Source organism: Syngnathus acus, chromosome 5 (assembly GCF_901709675.1).
Source record: "Syngnathus acus chromosome 5, fSynAcu1.2, whole genome shotgun sequence".
Classification (NCBI taxonomy): Eukaryota; Metazoa; Chordata; class Actinopteri; order Syngnathiformes; family Syngnathidae; genus Syngnathus; species Syngnathus acus.
In genome coordinates, this window is record NC_051091.1 from 13,260,359 (window position 1) to 13,282,328 (window position 21,970).

At 45.2% G+C, this 21,970-nt stretch overlaps 1 protein-coding gene across 3 annotated transcripts; it reads left to right on the forward strand.

Annotated features, from left to right (window-relative positions):
* Nucleotides 1-1,124: 1,124 nt before the first annotated feature.
* Nucleotides 1,125-18,951, forward strand: LOC119123406 (potassium voltage-gated channel subfamily KQT member 2). Of its 3 annotated transcripts, XM_037252503.1 has the most exons (20): nucleotides 1,289-1,421; nucleotides 10,487-10,634; nucleotides 10,862-10,952; nucleotides 11,158-11,284; nucleotides 11,397-11,572; nucleotides 11,932-12,057; nucleotides 12,137-12,247; nucleotides 12,329-12,424; nucleotides 12,496-12,590; nucleotides 13,090-13,113; nucleotides 13,180-13,275; nucleotides 13,351-13,380; nucleotides 13,886-13,968; nucleotides 14,043-14,249; nucleotides 15,281-15,328; nucleotides 15,408-15,516; nucleotides 16,460-16,591; nucleotides 16,663-16,783; nucleotides 16,876-17,051; nucleotides 17,357-18,951. In XM_037252503.1, exons 1-20 carry the CDS (start codon nucleotides 1,289-1,291, stop codon nucleotides 17,976-17,978), a joined length of 2,751 nt encoding a protein of 916 aa, XP_037108398.1. In that variant the 3' UTR covers nucleotides 17,979-18,951. The 3 variants fall into 3 exon arrangements, with proteins under 3 accessions (XP_037108400.1, XP_037108398.1, XP_037108399.1); XM_037252504.1 differs by lacking the exon at nucleotides 13,090-13,113 and having other exon boundaries at nucleotides 13,180-13,248; XM_037252505.1 differs by lacking the exons at nucleotides 13,090-13,113; nucleotides 15,281-15,328 and having other exon boundaries at nucleotides 1,125-1,421; nucleotides 13,180-13,248.
* Nucleotides 18,952-21,970: the final 3,019 nt, after the last annotated feature.

Below are 21,970 nucleotides of genomic sequence, written 5' to 3' on the forward strand. Positions count from 1 at the left end.
ATCTCTGAAGTCAAAATTGACTGCAATTAAACTGCCTATCACATTTTAGGGCTTTTCACACTGCACGTTCTTAGCCTCGGGGCTATCCTTAGCCATTTTCAATACGAATTTATATTAAATAAGAACTTACCAAGTGCGAACAAAGTCCGTTGTTGTCAATAGACCCGAGGCAATATTTACTTCTTAGTTCCTGAGTTGGAGGAATGCCATTGGGCGACATAAAGTCACGTGACGTTGTTACGAGTTTTGATTGGTTCTGCAGCAAGGACCCCTTTGCAGCAGTGCCTGTTGCGTTTCGCAATCAAACATTCATTTTCATAGAACGATGACCAAAAAACAGCTCCCAACAATCAGAAATGTGTTAATATAAAATCTATGTAGGTCATATTAAAATATCACATCCTCCCTACGACCAGATCAATCATTTCACTAACGAAAGCCTCAAGCGAGCTTCAGCCCGCCACCTACTTTACTTTTACTGCGCCGTTTCAACAATCCTGAACCTCGGCGTGGGTACCATGGAAACGTGACACTCCAGTCACCTGACTGCATTGCCTCACTTAACCACCTCTGCGTCCTCATTTCTGACGCGGATGCGCCAGGAGGAGGATCTCATTAATTATCAATGATCATCACAATCAGTCATAACAATCGATCCGCATAAATAAACAAACTGTCACAATCATTTTTGTCATAATTTTTTTCACAGTTTTCTATCTCTTATTTCCATAGGTCTTCATCACAATTAACTGGTATTAACTGGACTTGAACAATAAAACAAAAAAACTTCATGTCCTGATCGGTCTGCTTTCTGATGTCATCAAACGCCCACGCCCCTATGTTATGTCCTCCTCCTTTGCCTTATTGCCTCCTTCTGTCTTTCTTCACTTGAGGTTCCTTTCTGTGGATGTCATGGTAACAGCAGGTTGCCCAGGTGACAGGGTCAGATACTGATACCTTTTGCGCGCGCGCGCCACACACACACACACACACACACACACACACACACACACACACACACACACACACACACACACACGTGTTTTGTCTGGTTTTCATCTAACCTATTTTTTTCAGTCGATAGCCGCCAATGACGTCATTGCACTTCCGTTCTGTGCGGGAAGTCGCCTCAATTTGGCCTCATTTGTTTTGTCAGCATCCTCTTCATTCATCTTCCTCCACATCGGTGGCGATGCTTCACGCGGACCAGGCCGTCCTGGCAGCTCCGTACGCCGCCTCTCGCGCTCACTAGCTTGGGCTCGTCCGTGCGAAGGTCCGGTGGTCCGTCATGGTGCAGAAGTCTCGGAACGGCGGCGTGTTTCCCGGAGCGCAGGCCGACCAGAAGAAGTTGAAAGTCGGCTTTGTGGGTCTGGAAGCCGGCGGGACGGATTCCAGCAGGGACGGAGCTCTGCTTATTGCAGGTAATTTCGTCAATAAGCTTGTCAATAGATAAAACAGACGAGGGTCAACGTTGCCGTGACGTCAATCGACCGTAAAATGGCAAAGAAAGCCGGATGCTGGGGATCGCTGAAAGTGTAGGGGTGCACTCGCCTGTCTTGTGTGCCGTCACCATAAGTCCGATTCCTGCATAGACGGTGTGCGTGTGTGTGTTTCAAAAACATCAAAAAACAAAACTAACAAACAAAAAACAAAGACGAATGCTTGATGGTGTAACATGTCCAAAGTCCGGCCCGCGGTCCACTTCCGGCACGCGTCTAAATTTAGACCGGCCTGAATTGTGTCATACAATCAATAATAATTGGCCCGCTGGCACTGTTGCGGGGACCTGCGCGTCCCAGAGCGAGCCACAGGAATTAAACTCGTCCGAACGGGAACGCGCACATGAGCCAGCGCTCATGATCGGTTGCAAGCGTGTCTCCCCCGTTTCTTCCCTGTTCACGTGCACACAAGTGTTCGTTTGCAAGATAATCAGTGACATAGACACTTCCTCATTCAAATGTCCGTACACCAAGGACTAAGGCGACGCTAAAATCAGAGACGCTGCAAGTGACGCTGCACTGGGAAAGGCAAAAAAAACAAACAAAAAACACGGACTACTGGTGAGAGCTGTCTATTTCGTACAAACTCTACACCAGGGGTCACCAACACGGTGCCAGCGGGCACCAGGTCGCCCGTGAGGACCGCATGAGTCGCCCGCAGGACTGTTCTAAAATTGGCACTTGTCAGTGAGCTGCATCTATTTATTTTACTGTCAAACCTCGGTTTTCGAACGTCCCGGTTCTCGAACAAATCGGAATTCGAACAAAAAAATTGATATTTTTTTGCTTCGGTTGTCGAACGAAATTCGGAGGTCGAACCTCACGAGATGACCCGGAAGGACCCGAGAAAACCCGACCGCGCGGCCCGGATGTCGACTGACTCCGTTGTTATTGTATTTTCGTTACTTTGAGGATTGTATTAACCCCTAATCATGCCTCCAAAGAAAGAAAGTGGGAGCAGTAAAGCCATCCTAAAACACAAAGACGCCCTTAAAGCAATGCGACAGTGAGCGCCCGGCGCGCTGCGGTTGGGCGATCAGACCAAATTAAGCTCCCTGCGAACTGAGGTCCACTTAAATTTTGGAAAGTACATCAGGACTTTAACAATATTTTCTAAATTTTAGCGACGGCTCTGTCACAATAATGCGACCAGCGCGGTGCAGTTGCGCGGTCGGCGACTCGCTACTGTTGCGCGTTCGGCGGTGCGCTGCAGTTGCGCGATCGGACAAAATTAAGCTCCCTGCGCACTTAGGTCCACTTAAATTTTGGAAAGTACATCAGGACTTTAAAAATATTTTCCAAATTTCAGCGACGGCTCTGTCACAATAATGCGACCAGCGCGGTGGAGTTGCGGAGTGGGCGACGCGCTACGTTTGCGCGTTCGGCGGTGCGCTGCAGTTGCGCGATCGGACAAAAATGCGCAAGTGAAAAAATGCTTAAAAAAAGCGGGGTTTTTTTGGTCTTGAAACGGATGAAATTTTTTTCCATTATTTGGCATGGAAAAAATTGATTCGGAATTTGATCGATTCGCTTCTCGAACCGCCTTCTGGAACGGATTGTGGTCAAAAACCAAGGTTTGACTGTATTTTTGCTATTCTTGTTAAAATCACACTTACATGTGAACTGGAAATCACAATAATAACACATAGTGAAAGCCAAATTGAGCAAATTGGCTATTTCAGAAGTGTGTGTCAAACTGGTAGCCCTTTGCCTTAATCAGTACCCAGGAAGTAGCTCTCGGTTTAAGAAAGTTTTATGACCCCTGCTCTACACAGTACTACGCGTCCGCGCCGCCCACTCACAGTGATCGCAAACAACAAAAAGACTATGGATCATTATTTTGTGTGCGGATGAAGTTGAAATAAAAAAGATAAAATGGAGAATGGTTTAATTTGGATTAAAAATCTGACATGATGCAACCTGGCCTGTCTACTGCAGTCGAAAGACCAATATCACCCTTCTTACAACAATAACAATAATAAAATAAACTTAAAACATCTAATAAAAAAATCATTCAACTTTCATAAAATTTTTCATTTTTATTTATATATATTATTATTTTAATCTTTAACTTTTCTGGTAGTGCAATTGACAATAGATTCTCATTTGCAATACCAACCTATCTGCAGACAGCAAAGGATATACCGTATTTTCTGCCCTAAAAGGCGCACCTAAAAACCTAAAATTTTCTCAAAAGCCGACAGTGCGCCTTATAGGCCAGTGCGCCTTATATATGGATCAATTGATGAATTTGTTGATCCATACTGGTTGTACACAGTGCTCTGCCAAAATGTTTCAGTACGTTTTAGTACGACTAGTAAATTACAAGGTCGCATCGCTTCCCAACATTACGGCAACTGTAGTCAGAGGGCGTCACCGAATAGCTGTTGTACCCGCGAGGCTATTTCATTTAAAAATAGGCTGCTCTGTTAATGTTTCGAGTAAATCTACGGATCGATATGGAAGGGAAACATAGGTAAGTAGTACCAATGCGTTAGATCGAACTTTAGTCAGTTCTGATCATTTTATAGGAGATCGTTTGAGAAACGCGATTGTTTACACTTTGCTGAGGCTCATGGGAGATTGCGAGCTGAGGCTCGTGAGACTTTGCGGATGGCTAATGCTATTGCGATAGCTGCTATACGTACCAGGCTATTTCATGTCAAAATAGGCTGCTCTGTTAATGTTTCGAGTAAATCTACGGATCGATATGGAAGGGAAACATAGGTAATTAGTACCAATGCGTTAGATCGAACTTTAGTCAGTTCTGATCATTTTATAGGAGATCGTTTGAGAAACGCGATTGTTTACACTTTGCTGAGGCTCATGGGAGATTGCGAGCTGAGGCTCGTGAGACTTTGCGGATGGCTAATGCTATTGCGATAGCTGCTATACGTACCAGGCTATTTCATGTCAAAATAGGCTGCTCTGTTAATGTTTCGAGTAAATCTACGGATCGATATGGAAGGGAAACATAGGTAAGTAGTACCAATGCGTTAGATCGAACTTTAGTCAGTTCTGATCATTTTATAGGAGATCGTTTGAGAAACGCGATTGTTTACACTTTGCTGAGGCTCATGGGAGATTGCGAGCTGAGGCTCGTGAGACTTTGCGGATGGCTAATGCTATTGCGATAGCTGCTATACGTACCAGGCTATTTCATGTCAAAATAGGCTGCTCTGTTAATGTTTCGAGTAAATCTACGGATCGATATGGAAGGGAAACATAGGTAAGTAGTACCAATGCGTTAGATCGAACTTTAGTCAGTTCCGATCATTTTATAGGAGATCGTTTGAGAAACGCGATTGTTTACACTTTGCTGAGGCTCATGGGAGATTGCGAGCTGAGGCTCGTGAGACTTTGCGGATGGCTAATGCTATTGCGATAGCTGCTATACGTACCAGGCTATTTCATGTCAAAATAGGCTGCTCTGTTAATGTTTCGAGTAAATCTACGGATCGATATGGAAGGGAAACATAGGTAAGTAGTACCAATGCGTTAGATCGAACTTTAGTCAGTTCTGATCATTTTATAGGAGATCGTTTGAGAAACGCGATTGTTTACAGAGGGCTCGTTGGTTATTGGCTAGTGGATGCATACCGCAACCCTAGTCAACCTCAGTTTGATGCAGTATAGCTTCTATTTTATGCGCCTTATAATCCGGTGCGCCTTATATATGGACAAAGTTTTAAAATGGGCCGTTCATTGAAGGTGCGCCTTTTAGGGTGGAAAATACGGTACTTACATATTTACAAGTTCATTTACAATGGTTCGAGGAATGTCGGTGTGAATGGTCGGCCCCTATACAATTTAATCAAATTAAATCTGGCCTGCTTTGCAAAAGGTTTGGACACCCCTGGTATAGGGGTACACTTGCCGGTCTTGTGTGCAGCCACCGTGAGTTCATTCCCGCAATGACTGTTATAATAAGTTGTTATAATAATAGGAGTTCTAAAAACATATTTACAATATTGTACCTTGTTATAAAAAAATGTTCTAATAATAAAAGTATATAAATAATAACATATTTACAGTATGTACACTTGTACCTTGTTATAGAAAAGTTGTTATAATAATAAAACAGTTCTAAAAACATATGTCACACAGACACGCACACACGAGCACACACGTATCATATATTTATATTATTTATACATTATTTTCTGTATGTCATTTATACAACGTATTAGTAGGGTCTGGCAAAATGACCTGACACATTTGTAGGTTTAATAAAATGCGAATACATTTTGTTTCGTTTCAGTTGCTAATGAATTGGACCGGTGAGCATTGCGCTTTCATTGTGGAAACGTTTATCCAGAACAAATCTGTAACTGCAACACAACGAGTGTTCCGTACTTCAGACTTCGTAGACATGATCCCGTGCCTGCTCGAAACACTATCTTGTTATGGGTTGCTAACTTCAGAGCCAGTGGATCAGCGTTGAAAACTAAAATCAACCATCCGGCCTCGCACCGCCAGAACTCCAGAAAATGTGACAGCGGTAAGACCAAAATGACATTATTCGAAAACAAAACGAAAATGAAACAAAACAAAACAAAATGACATTACCGTAATTGTCGGACTATAAGTCGCGTTTTTTTTCATAGTTTGGGTGGGGGGGCGACTTATATGTGATTTTTTTTTCAAATATTTTCCCCCCCAAAAAAGTGAAACCGCGATAAACGAACCGCGATGTAGCAAGGGATTACTGTAATTTAAATTTCAAGTGACGTCAGCAGCGCAGCGCGGCGCGGCGTGGCGTGGCGCGGCGGTTGTTTACAAAAAGGACAAAGATTGATCACGGGATGACGAAGATGACGAAGATGACGAAGGGCCCCACGTACTACCGGCATCATTAGCGGCTTCGTTTCTAAGTGACACAGAGGACGAAGAGTTTGAAGGATTTAAGGATTTGGAGTGACACAGAAGGTTTGAAAAACTATTATGGCTTTTACGCACGCCCGGTCCTACTCTACGGCGCTCTCTTTCACCTCCGTGGATAGAAGTCGGGGGCCGGCGCTCGGCCGGGTGGCTGTCCGGGGACGGTGGATGGGGCTCGGTCATGGCTTTTACGCACGCCCAGTCCTATTCTATGGATCTCTCTTCCACCTCCGTGGCTGGAAATCCATGCCGCCACACGCCTGGAAGTTTGTTTTGTTAAATAAAGAGCCGTTAACCAAATAATAATAGTTATTTGATATCTAATTTATATATCGATATATGGGCCTGTGGAATATTTTGAAGTGCAAGCGCCGTCAGTGGCGCGCACCCATTGTTGACAAAGGACGATCGATGGATTTAATGAATTGGAGTGACACAGATGGTTTTATAAACGTGTTATTTATGTCCTAGTTTTTTTTAATAACTCTGAATGTTACGTCAGGCCCGTTCTCAGCTCTTCGTTTGTGTTTATGTCACGTTAGCATACCTATCGTTTAGCCCAGGGGTGGGCAAACTACGGCCCGCGGGCCACATCCGGCCCACGGGACCGTTTAATCCGGCCCGCCAACCCTGAATTAATTGTATTATTAAACTTTTTTTTTTGTCAATTTGCCTGCAATGACTGCGTTTCCCCAGTAGATGGGGAACCGCTCGCCTGCGCATTTACTACCGGAAGCCGTGTCAGAAAGCTCGGTGCACACTCACAAGTGCGTGTACGTACGTACTCAGTAGTACGGACATGGCGCACTCGCGCTCTATTATATCTGTGACGACAGCATTCTTGTAATTCGCTCGCTGAGCTTTCAGATACAGTTTTACGCTAAAGCCACCCACAAACCTTCCCCTGGAATCCTTCCATTAAAATGAGTGGCCCGAAGATAAGAAGTGAGTGCCGAATGTTAAAAGAGTGGCCAATTTGGCTCGACGTACGCGACGTGACGTTCAGCCACATCAACCCGTCACAGATCGAGGTAAACGGATCTCTCCTAAGAATTGCCACAACAAATTTTACTCCAGACTATGATGCACTAGCAAAAAAGGGAGACCAACAACACTGTTCCCACTGAAAATGAAGGGGAGGCTCTCAAGTTTGTTGTAAAAAAATGCATTTTGAATATGATTTGTACACATAGCAGGGATTGAAACTAGCGACCATTCTCATTTTCAAACAATGCAGGATGCTCAAGGACATTGATGCACCAACTGTTTGCGACTAATCTTAACCTGTAAAGTTCTTAAGGCTTACTTTAAGGAAGTGTTTCCCGTTTCCTCACCTCTGTTACCAGGTGTTTGTGAGTTAAAACTCTGCTCTGATGTTCAGATACCCCTCACCGTGTTGCCGTTTTGATTACTTTATTTGGATGTATGCTTTCACCGATTCTTCAAGATGATATATTTGGTCAGAATGTTTGCTGTTTGATGTGATCTCATAAGATAAACATTTTTCATTAATCTGACCTGCAGGCACTGAAGTGATGGAGACTGTTATTCATAATAATAGTGTCGTATTTTATGAGAATCACTGATAGCAGTTTTTTAGTAATCTTTTTTTTTTAATGCTGTTAATAAATGCATTTGTTTTCAAAAAACTTGTTTGGAATATCCATGCTTTACTACCTACTAAAGGCCAAAATCTTTTATGCAATGACCTTTACAGGTCGCTTATATTACTTCACACAAACACTACGTCCATCTGCTCCTGGTTCGGCCCTCCGGTCCAAATTTAGAACCCAGTTCGGCCCGCGAGTCAAAAAGTTTGCCCACCCCTGGTTTAGCCTGTTGTTGCTCGTTCATGTCTGTTCTTGGTGTTGGATTTTGTCGAATAAATTTCCCCTCAAAATGCGACTTATACTCCGGAGCAACTTATATATGGGTTTTTTTTCACGTTGTTGTGCATTTTATGGCTAATGCGACCTATATTCCGGAGAGACTTTTAGTCCGAAAATTACGGTCTATGTACTTTTGGAAAAAGAAAAAAAAAAGGGTTTTGTTTCTTTAATTTATTTGCATTTTATTAAACCTACAAATGTGTCAGATCATTTTGCTGGACCCTGTAGTATTTGCATGTTTGAAACTGTTATTTAATGTTCTAATAACATATGCACTTATATGGTTTAAGATACACTTATTGATACACAAACAATGTAAGTATGTTTAAAAAAAGGGTGACAGTACTTCGCGGATTTTCACATATTACGTGTGGTATTGGAACCAATTATCCGCAATAAACGAGGGATTACTGTATATTTGAAATGTTGAATGTGCCATTAAAAATGAATGGGGAGAAATTAGCCGGAATTTTGTAATATTTGCGAAAACTGAACATTTTTGGAATTGGAAAAATGCAAGCGCTCATAACGTGAATATTTGGAATACGTCAAAAGTGGAATGAAGTGAAGCAGATGAATTTTGTGGAAGTAGTAGCAGGACAAAAAGTGAGGAGGAGAATAAAATAGAAGAAGAAGAAGCGGAATAATAAAGTGAATGGAACTCACCTTCACACTAATAACATACCGTTTTTTTGCCATGTATAATGCGCAAAATTTAACTAATTTATTGTCCTAAAATCCGGGGTGCGCATTATACATGGGTACAAATTTTTTAAATTTTTTTTTTTTTTTTTTTATAAGAAAATCATGGTACAACAATTTTTGAAGAAAATCTTGTCACGGATGGAGTGTGGAAAGGAAGAGGGCGACCAAGTGCAGCTTGAACCAGGGTTCATTGGAGGAACTCAAAACACAGACTTGGTAAACTAACATAACTCTCTAACAAAACCAACAACAGGACTGACCGACAAAGACGTGGAACAAAAAGACAGGGGGACATTACCAAAGACAGGAACAGAAACCTGTGTTATTGTCAAATATTGTTTGTTTTTTAATCTCCATCGCGGACTGGACGTCATACGGAGGCAGTATCACTGCGCATGCGCACTATGGATCCGATGCGAATAGTCCTCTTCTCTTCTTGACTGACAATGAATGTGATAGTTTAATACATACAATCAGCAAATAACAAAATACGTATTACAGGTAATATTTTATTTCACAACACTTTGCCTTGTTCCTTTCGTCTCTGCTGTTCACTTCAAACACGCTCCATACGAACGCAATGCTCTCGTATCAGACGCTTGCTCGATCACCTGCTCGTTTGCTGTCACAATGTACCCTACACAAATCCGAAACATTTGTTGCGGCTCCGAGTCACGACGAGGGGCAAGTTTTGGTTTCCAAGGGTGTTTTTATTCCTCTTCAACTTCTCTCCCATACAGAGCCGCCTTTTTCACATGTCCGCACGTCACTTTCCTCTCTTTTCATTTTAACCTAACTGATCGCGGTGGTGCCTTTACGGGCAGTCGGAGAAATCAACGCCAACAAAAAAAATACATCCAGCCTAGTTAAGACCATACCAAAGACTATAAAAATGGGACCCATTGCCTCCCTGCTTGGCACTCAGCATTAAGGGTTGGAATTGGGGGGTTAGATCACCAAATGATTCCCGAGCGCGGCGCCGCTGCTGCTCACTGCTCCCCTCTCCCCCAGGGGATGGATCAAAATCACACGGGGATGGGTCAAATGCAGAGGACAAATTTCACCACACCCAGATGCGCGTGTGACGATCATTGGGACTTTAAAAAAAAAAAAAAAAGTCAAAATTTGGGTGCGTATTATACATGGGTACAGGCTTTTTTCCAGCATTGACATGCCATTTTTAGGGTGCGTATTATACATGGGGGCGCATTATACATGGAAAAAAACGGTAAGTGTGAAGGCCTTCGCTAATTAGGCAGCCCCAACAAGACACCCCAGATCTAACTCAGTAATGCCTTCTACAGGGGTGGTCCAGTTTTTCTTTCTTTTTCTTTTATGGCCTGGCACAGGGAGCTGAGAATATCATTCATAAAGGAGATAAATACAAAAGCTCCCTAAAGTGAAGTCAGTATTGTGGCACTTGCAGTGCTTTTGATTCTTGGTAATTGTTTTTGTTACTGTTGTTGCGGTTCTGCGTACATACTGAGCGCGGGCCCCATTTATGTTGCACAGCCGACGAAGGTCCTCGGCGTCAGCGCAGCAGCGTGTCGGGGGGCAAGAAAGCTCCCAAGAGGAACGCTCTCTACAGGCGGCTGCAGAACTTCCTCTACAACGTCCTCGAGAGGCCCCGGGGGTGGGCCTTCATATACCACGCCTACGTGTGAGAACACACATGCACACACACATACACGCACGCATAGCTTATACTCTGCTTGCTGGACGAGTTCCAGCGGCCAAAGCGTTGGGCCGAGCGTCCGATGAATAAGCATTCATGTTTTACACCCGTGTCAGCTGACTTTGCAGAAATCCAAGATGGTGGCTGCTCCGCCGCCTCCTTAGAGCTGCCTTGTTTGTCCATCTGTCCGTGGGTGGCGTTTGTCCTCTCAGGTTCCTGCTGGTCTTCTCCTGCCTAGTCCTGTCCGTCTTCTCCACCATCCGAGAGTACGAGAAGAGCTCCGAGGACGCGCTCTACATCCTGGTAAGCGGCCGGACGCTCTCAGCATATCTGAAGCGGGCTGCTCGGCAGAGCAGAGTGTACGGACCGCTCGATTCGTGTAGCACATGGAGAAGCGCAAGTTCAAAGAGCAAACGAACAAGTGCTCGACAGCCAAACCGTGTCATCAGGCAGTGTTCCAAAAGCCAAGGTGGAAACGTGATGGAAAGATGGAACCACGTGTGTGCAGGAGGTGGTGACCATCGTGGTGTTCGGCGTGGAGTACATGGTGCGCATCTGGGCGGCGGGCTGCTGCTGCCGATATCGAGGATGGCGAGGAAGACTCAAGTTTGCCAGGAAGCCCTTTTGCGTCATCGGTGAGCCTGACCGCGCACGCATCTGAATGTCTCCATCATACTGTACTACCGAGCTAATCACATGTGCCAAAGAGGCCTATTTTAACGTGTGCTTGCGTCGACGCGTCCTCAGACATCATGGTGCTGATTGCGTCCATCTCGGTGCTGGCGGCGGGCACGCAGGGAAACGTGTTTGCCACTTCTGCCATCCGCTCGCTGCGCTTCCTCCAGATTCTGCGCATGATCCGCATGGACCGCCGCGGAGGAACCTGGAAGCTGCTGGGATCAGTCGTCTATGCCCACAGCAAGGTGATGCACGGCGACCGGTCGCCCAATGTTGCATAGACATACGACAGGCTGTTCAGGCAATGTCGAGGCAAGCGTGGGCCAGCAACGACTATTGGAAAGCTGCTGAGGGTGAGGGGGTTGCAACAGTACCAATAATTTGCGCTTTTCTACAGACACACAGAGTCAAGCGAGCAAACATTTTGGGTAGCCCTGCACAGTACAGAAAGTGTTCTGGCGGCTTGAGTGTGTGCGTGACACAGGGAGCCCTATCATGTCAAGTTGGGTGTTGATTGTGGACATGATTGATGTGACTTCCTGATTTTTTGGTGTCTCTGAGGGGGAAGATTGAACTTGGAATTTCTGTCTATTTGCGTGTGCAGGAACTGATCACAGCCTGGTACATCGGCTTCCTGTGTCTAATCCTGGCAAGCTTCCTGGTTTATTTGGCCGAGAAAGAAGACAACGAACAATTTGAGACGTACGCTGACGCCCTCTGGTGGGGATTGGTGAGACTTCCTCCGATCCACTTGAGCCAGAAACGCGCGTCGAGTGTCCGACGCCGTCTAACTGGCCGCTGTCCATCAGATCACGCTGACCACCATCGGCTACGGAGACAAGTTCCCCATCACCTGGAACGGTCGCCTGCTGGCGGCCACGTTCACACTGATCGGCGTGTCCTTCTTTGCTTTGCCAGCTGTAAGAGTGTGTGCGTGTTTGAGGGGCTGTGTGAGTGTGTGCGAGTGGACACTCGTGCTTTCATGTCAGTTTCCTCTCCAGGGCATCCTGGGTTCTGGTTTTGCTCTCAAGGTACAAGAGCAGCACAGACAAAAACATTTTGAGAAAAGACGGAACCCAGCAGCGGGACTCATTCAGGTAACCTAAGGTTAACAGAATCAACGAGAATCCCGTCCAGTCGAATTGCGTCACCTGCCATGTGTGCACAGGCTGCATGGAGGGTTTACGCCACAAACCTGACTCGATCTGACCTGACATCCACATGGGACTACTACGAAAGGACCGTGTCCGTCCCCATGTACAGGTCAGTCCGCCCCCTTCCGACAAACATGAGCTCATACGTAAAGTTTATGTGTCGTGGTGTACCAAAAAGATCTTAAAAGGCCTCACAGGTCTGTGGTTGAAGATGGGCAACACCCCCAGGTCTAAATCCCCAAGCGGGTGAGGAAAAACTCCACAGCCCATTTGGGGGAAGGAAAGGAAGAAAGCTGGTGAGGGGAGGCGACCACATATGAAGGACTGCCCCTTCGAGGATGGCTCCAACGGCTGCCGAGCAGCAATTATCCGAATCCGAAAAAAGCAGAGACCCAGATACAAGTGGTTGTTCCTCAGGACCTGAGCCAGTCGGTCGATGCCGAATCCTCCACGTCAACGGCAATGAAGTGGTCCGCCTCAGGTCTCATCAAGGTCACTCAGTGCTTTGACAGGAAAAGAGGGCAAAATGGCCAAATCCGTGTACCGGGAGGCGAGGAGTGCTTTTGTGCAATGTAAAAAGTCAAATTGAGATTTCACTGTGTTTACAGAGGCACACACTCAAATTTGCTCTGGTATGGCCTCATCAGCAAAGACAAGCATCAGCTGAGGACAAACAATAGATTGCGGTGTCTTTGCAGGTTAATTCCGCCCCTCAACCAGTTGGACCTGCTGAGGAATCTCAAAAACAAGTCAGGACTCTCATTCAGGTCTCCCCTTATGAAGAACTCTGTCTTGTAATTCATCCTTGTCTTTTGCTTCCATGCCCATTATAACTGTCATGACGATTTACCTTTCTTTTGTCTCTGCAGGAAGGAAGTCCAGTCAGAGCCTTCTCCCAGGTCAGAGTCCACAAAATTGTGCGAGTGAAGCTCGATAAAACCTTGGCGAGAACCTTGACGAGAGGCAAAAATGGGTGCAAACTCGATTGTGCATGCAAATAAATATGGTGGCTTATCTACCGAGCGGGCGCACCTCGGATGGCATCGCCCATCCATGTTGCCGCAGAGTCGACTTCTCCTGTAGCCTGTCACAGTCAGTGGTACTGCATCCATTCGACAAATGTCGGGATGAAATATCCAGGCTTGCCAACACGTCCACTCCTATCACTTCAAACATCATTTTATCATCGTGATGCTCGCGCATTTTCCATGGTGAAAACAATTGGTGCTACTGGAATAGCTTCAGTCTGGGCAACCTTTGGGTCAATTGGCACAATGTTTGTAGGCCACATGCGACACGCCTGCCAACTGCTTGCGCAGACCGTTAAATGAGCCAGCAGCTCATTTGGCAGCCACCATCAGTCATCTTGGAAAATTTAGCCTTTTTCACTTTCTCCCGTGCCAGCATTCAGAAGGTGAGTCTAAAAGAGAGAGTCTTCTCATCTCCACGCAGTTCGGGAACCAAAGGAAAAGGTTCTCCTCAGCATGGTGAGTCTTGTCCAGATAGTGCACCTTGACTGGCTCTCGGATCCCAACCGCTTGCATCGACTTTCTCTTGCTAGTGATCCCGGTGGTTGGTCCAGGTGTAGCTCCATGCGTGGGACCCGGAGTTCCTGGTGGTGTTCAGGCCCTGCGCCGCTCCCCCAGCATAGAGCCCGGTCTAGAGGACAGTCCGAGTAAGGTTCCTAAGAGCTGGAGCTTTGGAGAACGCAGCAGAACCAGGCAGGCCTTCAGGATTCGAGGAGTCGCATCCCGCCAGAACTCCGAAGGTAGGACTTCTCGCGTCCAGTCACCTGACCACTGATGTGTCCAATCATGTGTCCCGTCTCATTTTCAAGGACTTGATGTGTAGCGGAGGACGAGACACTCAAAATATGTCACAGTCATCCATTTGAACATCAGAAACAAAATGGTTCTTTTGTATGGATTGATGAGGGATGGGCCAATTGATACATGGATGCTGGAATGCAAAATGATGGCTGAGACTGTTTGGAATAAAGACTGACTGTAGGGGTCGCGTGATAGCTGTTTGGATTTATGGATGCTGGAAGGCTAAATGATGGCTGAGACTGTTTGGAATGAAGACTGACTGGAGGGATGTTTAGCAGAATTCAATAGATGGGTGAACAGAGAGGCAAGTTCGCACTATTGATGGATGGCTTTTTGGATGTCTTGAGTCAAATGACTGTAGCGTCAAGGCAACATAGCCAATCAAAAATGCTCCCTGACAGACCAACAAGGAAGCTGTGACAAATAAAACACAATACATACCCAATAGTGTTATTTTTTTTATAGGAAAGTAAATTCACCAGACGCCAAGTAGCATTTCCCAAGACAATGCTTTTTTTATTTTTTTTTTTTTTTTACAATGTCACCATTTTACAATGCTCTCTGGTTCTGGAAACATGCAGGAAACGTTGCCACGTGTCTGGAATTGTCTGTTCTTTGTTTTTGAGCGATAACGTGTGATCAAGCGAGATTTCTGCCTTGGAGGACTTGCTCGACACAACACACTAAACACAACTAAAGCTGTTGAATGCCGGACTTTTTTATGGGCTCTGTAACAAATGGACAGGATTTGAAAAATCCTGACATGTGCAGCAGGACGAAGCGAGCAGCTGTGGCAATGTGGAGCTCTCTGGGTGTCATTGTTTTGGTGTCTGATTCTGAGGCTTTCAATGTCAACCTTTCTGGGTGTCACTTGTTTGGTGTGTGATTCTGAGGCTTTCAATATGGACCTCTTCAGGTGTCACTTGTTTGGTGTTGATTCTGAGGCGTGTGGTGTGTTCTTTTTGTGTAGTGCTCATAGAGATGCAGGATGAAGAGTTCCGACAGAAGAGCTCGCCAGGTTAGCGCAGGCGTACAAACAAGCGCACGCAGGCGACCGCCATGGTCGCCGCAATTCCGCCCTTTGTTGGCCATTGCAGACACGAGCCTGCCAGGAGAAGACATGGCCGATGATAACAAGAGCTGCCACTGTGAGTTCGTCCCGCAAGACTTGACACCCGGCATCAAGGTCACCATCCGAGCCATCTGGTACAAAGACCCGTCTTCCGCAACGGTCGCCACCAACACCATTTTGTCAACTTCATTCATGGCTTTGCTCGCTGTTCCTTTGCCGTTTGATTCACATTTTGGTTCACATTTTGGTTTATTTTGCTCACCTCAGGACCAAGGTCACCATCAGCTGTTGGGTAAGAGACACAAACTGATACCAATAAGCTTTCATATTCTCTTCTTGTCTCGTGATCCGTTCTGTTGTCTTCTGTCATGCGTCACTGTTTGGTAGTGTTTTTTTTTTATTTATTTTTTTGTTACGATTATTATTGTCATTTGTGCTCTGTCACCCTCCAGATGTCAATGACAGATTCCCTCATGAACAATCAGCGGCCCAACAACTTACACATGTTCTAGTGAATCCATTGTGACTGGACTCGACAATTCATTCTAGAATTTCCATGATCCAGTTCATCTGAGACTTGAATCTAGAATTGTTTCATTTTGTCCATCTAGGACAGGGGTGTCAAACTCTGGCCCAGTGTAATTATATTTGGCCCGCAAAGACAAATTGTGCATCGACTTTGTGTCAATACTAAATTTGCAAATTGTCTTCCGTTTTAAAAAATAGAGATGTTTCTAGCAATTTTTATTTCCATTAATATTTTTAAGAATTTAAACTGTTCTTACTAGTGTCTGATTTCTAAACTAGTTATTCATCAGTTTGCTGTATATAATATGAGACGTTCATACATTTATTTGGGTTGACTGTCATAATGGCCCTCTGAAGGAAACTATGACTGATGCGGCCCGTGACAAAAATGAATTTGACAACCCTCATCTAGGGCATTGATTAAGTCAAGAATGGTATGACCCCGTCCATATCAGACACCAATTTTATGACCCACTCCAATTTGAACATAAAAGACCAGTTTACACTTGATGTTAGACTGGTGTTGACTTCCTTTTTCTTGTCTCCCAGTATCATGCGCTTCATGGTGTCCAAGAGGAAGTTTAAGGAGAGTCTTCGTCCGTATGATGTCATGGATGTGATTGAACAGTATTCAGCAGGACACTTGGACATGCTGGCACGGATTAAGAACCTTCAGTCCAGGTGCAACGTCCGCCCTCGACTTTGTAGTTAGCTGTGACAATGCAGCGGGTCTATTTTCTTCCCGCTTTCAGGGTGGACCAGATCGTGGGCAGAGGAACTCCAATTGCAGACAAGGACCGACCAAAAGCTGCAGGGGAAGAACTCCCTGAGGACCCCAGCATGATGGGACGCTTGGGGAAGGTGGAGAAGCAGGTGACCAACCACCACTGGCAAACAGCATGATTGCCAGGAGTTCATTTGATGATGGATGTTGGTGATTTGTCCTCTTCTGGACTGTCCTTCAGGTCCTGTCAATGGAGAGAAAGCTGGACTTCCTAGTCAATATCTACATCCAGCGAATGGGAATCCCACAGACAGAGACGGATGCCTACTTTGGATCTAAGGAACCAGACCCGGCGCCACCTTACCACAGTCTAGTGGACCAGCTGGAGAAGAGCCAGTCTATTCAAAAGACCCCGCAGTTAGTAATTGATGCTGATCAGCTGTCCTTACCAGACATAAACCTAGACTGGAATTTTATATTCCAGTCCACCCATGACATGAATATTTTGAACTAGTCAATCACACAGTTTGACCCGAGAATCTAACATCTAACACCTTCTAACATCTGAGGCATGACCGCAGTCTAGAATCTGAGCCTGTAATCTAAGGCATGTGTCTTGGGACCTCTCCCATGAATGTCATTTAAAAATATTCTGATACAGACCTAAAAGAACCAGAGTCTGATACTCTTAGAATTTACCATTGTTGTTGTTGTTGTTCCAGAGTGTTGCCAGATGACAGTGTGGACAAGAGTCATTTTGGGACCAAAATGGTCAGGTCCAGCAGTTCGTCTAACCCCCGGGACTACAATGCCGGGGCCACCTGCCCCCCCTCCACTTCCTGGCAGCCAATCAGTTCCCAATTGCTTCAACAGGTTCCACCTCAGCCACAGCGTAGCCTAGGGAACACCCCGAGTCCAGAGGGGGACGGGTCCCTGGTTCGACTTCCACCGCCGCCAGCCGGAGAGAGGCACGGTGGGAATCGAGCCAAACGCCACAGTACCGGAGATAGGGGGGGGGCTGAGAGAGGGGGCAAGGAAGGGGCAGGGGAAGGGGGGGAGGATGAGGTCAAGCCCGACAGCGACCACTCCCTGTCCATCCCATCTGTAGACCACGATGATTTGGAGCACTCCTTCAGCGGGTTTTCCATCTCTCAGTCCAGGGACAACCTGGATTTGCTCAACAACAGTTTCTATTCATCCGCCAAACTGGCGTCCAACCTCGGGGGATTAGCGGGGGCCTCCTGCTGTGCCACCACAAGACCATACGTTGCAGAGTCCGAGTCGGACTCGGAGCTCTGCGCGCCCTCGCCGCATTCAGACCGCATCTGGCCCGCAAACAAGTAGAGCCCATTGGAAACCAGGTGGAACCAGCAGAACTCCCAAATAAATATATGAATAAGTCATAGTGATAGAAAGGTGACAAAAACAGCCACACACCTGCTCAGGTGGAGGGTGAAGCAGAAACACGTAAGATGTGACCTACCAGCTGAGTTCATCGACTTTTTGGATCACCGCAACACTGAAGACATGCTCTCGTCCGATTGGTCTCTGCAGTCACACTCTTGCTCTTGATACGCTGACTGAAACACGCCCGCGCCTGACTGGTTCACTGCAGAGAACCAATCCTCTGGTATGTTGGTTGCCACACCGAGGGCACACTCAGACCCGATTGCTTCACCGCGACGACATGTTTCCAACAGACTGGTTGACTGTCGGGACACGCTTGCACCCGGTTGGTTCGCACTCAATGCCTGCCTGTCTGCGCATCAAATACATTTGTATGTATCAAACAGTAACATGTAATGATTGATTTAGAAAAAAGTGACACTGGCTCGAAGGTGGCGTCAAAGGTTCAGACAGTCACGAAAAAAATGGAAAAGAAAACATTTTGAAGAACAGTAAGACAGTCTTCAAATCCAAAGTGTAAGTGTTTGAGCTAGCTAAGTGGTCGACGCCAAAACTAGCGGCACTAGTGTGCTCACATCGTCCACCACTTAAAATGCTAAAAACCCTCTGGTCCTCAAGGCTATACAAAATATGAAATTGCCAATATGCACACTGTTATGCTAAGTGAGCATGGCTTGCTGTACGGTACTAGAGAGCAGCACTGAAGCTAATGCTAAGGAGTCCTGCTAGCAGCAATAATCCAGGCTTGAGTAACATACATAGAATTGACAAGTGAGAAATGTTTCCAAATGTTATTGTTTTGAAAGACTAACTTCATGCCAAGGGAAGGGGGTAGCTCGTGAGCTAACTTTGCTAATGCTGCAGTTCCACGCAACCATCGATCATAAAGCTCATCCAGACATGATCTAGGGCAGGGGTGGCCAACCAGTCAGAGACTAAGAGCCACATTCTTTTACTGTGTACCGCAAAGAGCCACATCGTCCCCCCCACCGAATGGGTTTGCCCCTCCTCCTTTGCGGGATTTCACCTCATGCGCATGCGCTTTTGACGAAAATACCATATTGAACTCAAGCGAAGCGAACACGCAGCGTTTGACGAAAATACCATATTGAACTCAAGCAAAAACAAACAAACAAATAAACCCACAAATGTTGATATGAACGTAAAGGAGCCGCATGAAACCCGGCAAGGAGCCGCATGCGGCTCGCGAGCCGCGGGTTGGCCACCCTTGATCCAGGGTGACCAGATGTTCTCTTTTTCCCGGACATGTCCTATTTTTGAGCCCTAAAAAAAAGAAAAAGAGGAGGACTGAAGAGGAGCCCTTTTTTTTCTTCAAATGCTGCACCGATGCCCATATTTCTTTTGTCTTTTTTTACTTAGTGTACCACTATAAAACTCAAAAATGTCAGTCTACACATGTTTTTGTCAGTGTAAATATCCATCCATCCATTTTCTATACTGCTTGTCCCCACGGGGGTCGCGGGCGTGTTGGAGCCTATCCCAGCAGCCATTGGGCAGTAGGCGGATGATTTTGTTATTGTATATATGTTGTTTTGTGTTATTCGGGCCAATAAATGCAATTGCTATACAGACACCATGTCATTTGTGTCATAACATGACACAAATGACATGTCATAACATATGACACAAATGACCCCCGCCCCAAAATAAGAAAGGTATCCTCTTTTTCAGAAACCAGAAATCTGGTCACCCTACCTGATCAGATGCTCGCATCATATTGGCGACTCATGACATGGAGACAATTTGTGGGTTTTCCTAACGCTGCACACACCTCTCTCACTTCTCACCACGTGCACTCTCACACACGCATGCTCATGTACCCGTGAGTATTAATTACAAAAACCTTATCTTGTGCTATTATTAACCATGAACAACAAAAATGTGTAAGTGCTGATGAAATAAAAACAAAAATCAATGTACCTTAATTGTTGAAGGGAATCATTACGAATGCTCCCACACATTCACCGAATGATAAATCCGAAATGAGTTCTGAAAAGGGAGCAACAGCAATGTCTAAATATTCTTATTAATTTATACAAACATAGTTGCTCCATCAGAGCACAGACACGGCACACACAGCTTGATAAATTTTCCATTACACATAAGGTGTCCAGATGTTCTCTTTTTCCCGGACATGTCCTATTTTTGAGCCCTAAAAAAAAAAAAAAGAGGAGGACTGAAGAGGAGCCCTTTTTTTTCTTCAAATGCTGCACCGATGCCCATATTTCTTTTGTCTTTTTTTACTTAGTGTACCACTATAAAACTCAAAAATGTCAGTCTACACATGTTTTTGTCAGTGTAAATATCCATCCATCCATTTTCTATACTGCTTGTCCCCACAGGGGTCGCGGGCGTGTTGGAGCCTATCCCAGCAGCCATTGGGCAGTAGGCGGATGATTTTGTTATTGTGTATATGTTGTTTTGTGTTATTCGGGCCAATAAATGCAATTGCTATACAGACACCATGTCATTTGTGTCATAACATGACACAAATGACATGTCATAACATATGACACAAATGACCCCCGCCCCAAAAAAAGAAAGGTATCCTCTTTTTCAGAAACCAGAAATCTGGTCACCCTACCTGATCAGATGCTCGCATCATATTGGCGACTCATGACATGGAGACAATTTGTGGGTTTTCCTAACGCTGCACACACCTCTCTCACTTCTCACCACGTGCACTCTCACACACGCATGCTCATGTACCCGTGAGTATTAATTACAAAAACCTTATCTTGTGCTATTATTAACCATGAACAACAAAAATTTGTAAGTGCTGATGAAATAAAAACAAAAATCAATGTACCTTAATTGTTGAAGGGAATCATTACGAATGCTCCCACACATTCACCGAATGATAAATCCGAAATGAGTTCTGAAAAGGGAGCAACAGCAATGTCTAAATATTCTTATTAATTTATACAAACATAGTTGCTCCATCAGAGCACAGACACGGCACACACAGCTTGGTAAATTTTCCATTACACATAAGGTGTCCAGATATTCTCTTTTTCCCGGACATGTCCTATTTTTGAGCCCTAAAAAAAAGAAAAAGAGGAGGACTGAAGAGGAGCCCTTTTTTTTCTTCAAATGCTGCACCGATGCCCATATTTCTTTTGTCTTTTTTTACTTAGTGTACCACTATAAAACTCAAAAATGTCAGTCTACACATGTTTTTGTCAGTGTAAATATCCATTGAAGGAATAGGGTCAAAAGACACAAAACCCGCCTAGCCACAATAACAGATACGCTGATATAAGATAATAACAGAGGTTGCTACAACTTCACGATTCAATATGTATTTCTGTGCACTGCAAAATAAATGTCTTTTGATATGTTGCTTAAATAGCTTAATGACCCTTAAGGAACTGTGTAATGCATGCCTGATGTTTGTTCTCTAAATCATGGACACGGCCAGAGTCGTCTTGACCGTTCAGTACTTGATTATATCTTGTGTTTTGACTAAACGTCATATGTCGCCTAAATGTGAGACGCCAGCTTTTCGATTACTACTGAACGCTCTGCACAGAGGGAAATATTTTGCTTAACAAAGAAGCGATACGTGCGGAAGCATGATTAAACTAAGAATGTAATGATGTAAGCAAAGACATGGAGTATCAAAAGAACAAACTTTGCATCGTCAGGGAACATTAATAAATTGATGATGTCACAGCCAAAAGCTCACATAATTTCGTACAAAATGACAAAATTGAAAGAATGACGAATGGATGAGGTGCGACAGTGTAGGAATGGAGCAGAATGTTTACAGGAAGGTCACTTGGAGATAAAACCAGCTGGTGCCAGAAGGAGACAGCCAAGGACTCGGCCAAAGATGATCCCCAAGGCCGAAAGACAGGATGGAAGACGGCAGCCCCCACACACACACCGAATCGTCCATAACCCGC

Bases quoted from the DNA above. Each gene is read 5' to 3' on its own strand.
- LOC119123406 (XM_037252503.1), top strand. From the start codon at position 1,289: ATGGTGCAGAAGTCTCGGAACGGCGGCGTGTTTCCCGGAGCGCAGGCC. The intron at 10,635-10,861 runs GTGAGAACACAC...TTGTCCTCTCAG, and splicing joins TTCATATACCACGCCTACGT to GTTCCTGCTGGTCTTCTCCT. The intron at 12,058-12,136 runs GTGAGACTTCCT...GCTGTCCATCAG, and splicing joins ACGCCCTCTGGTGGGGATTG to ATCACGCTGACCACCATCGG.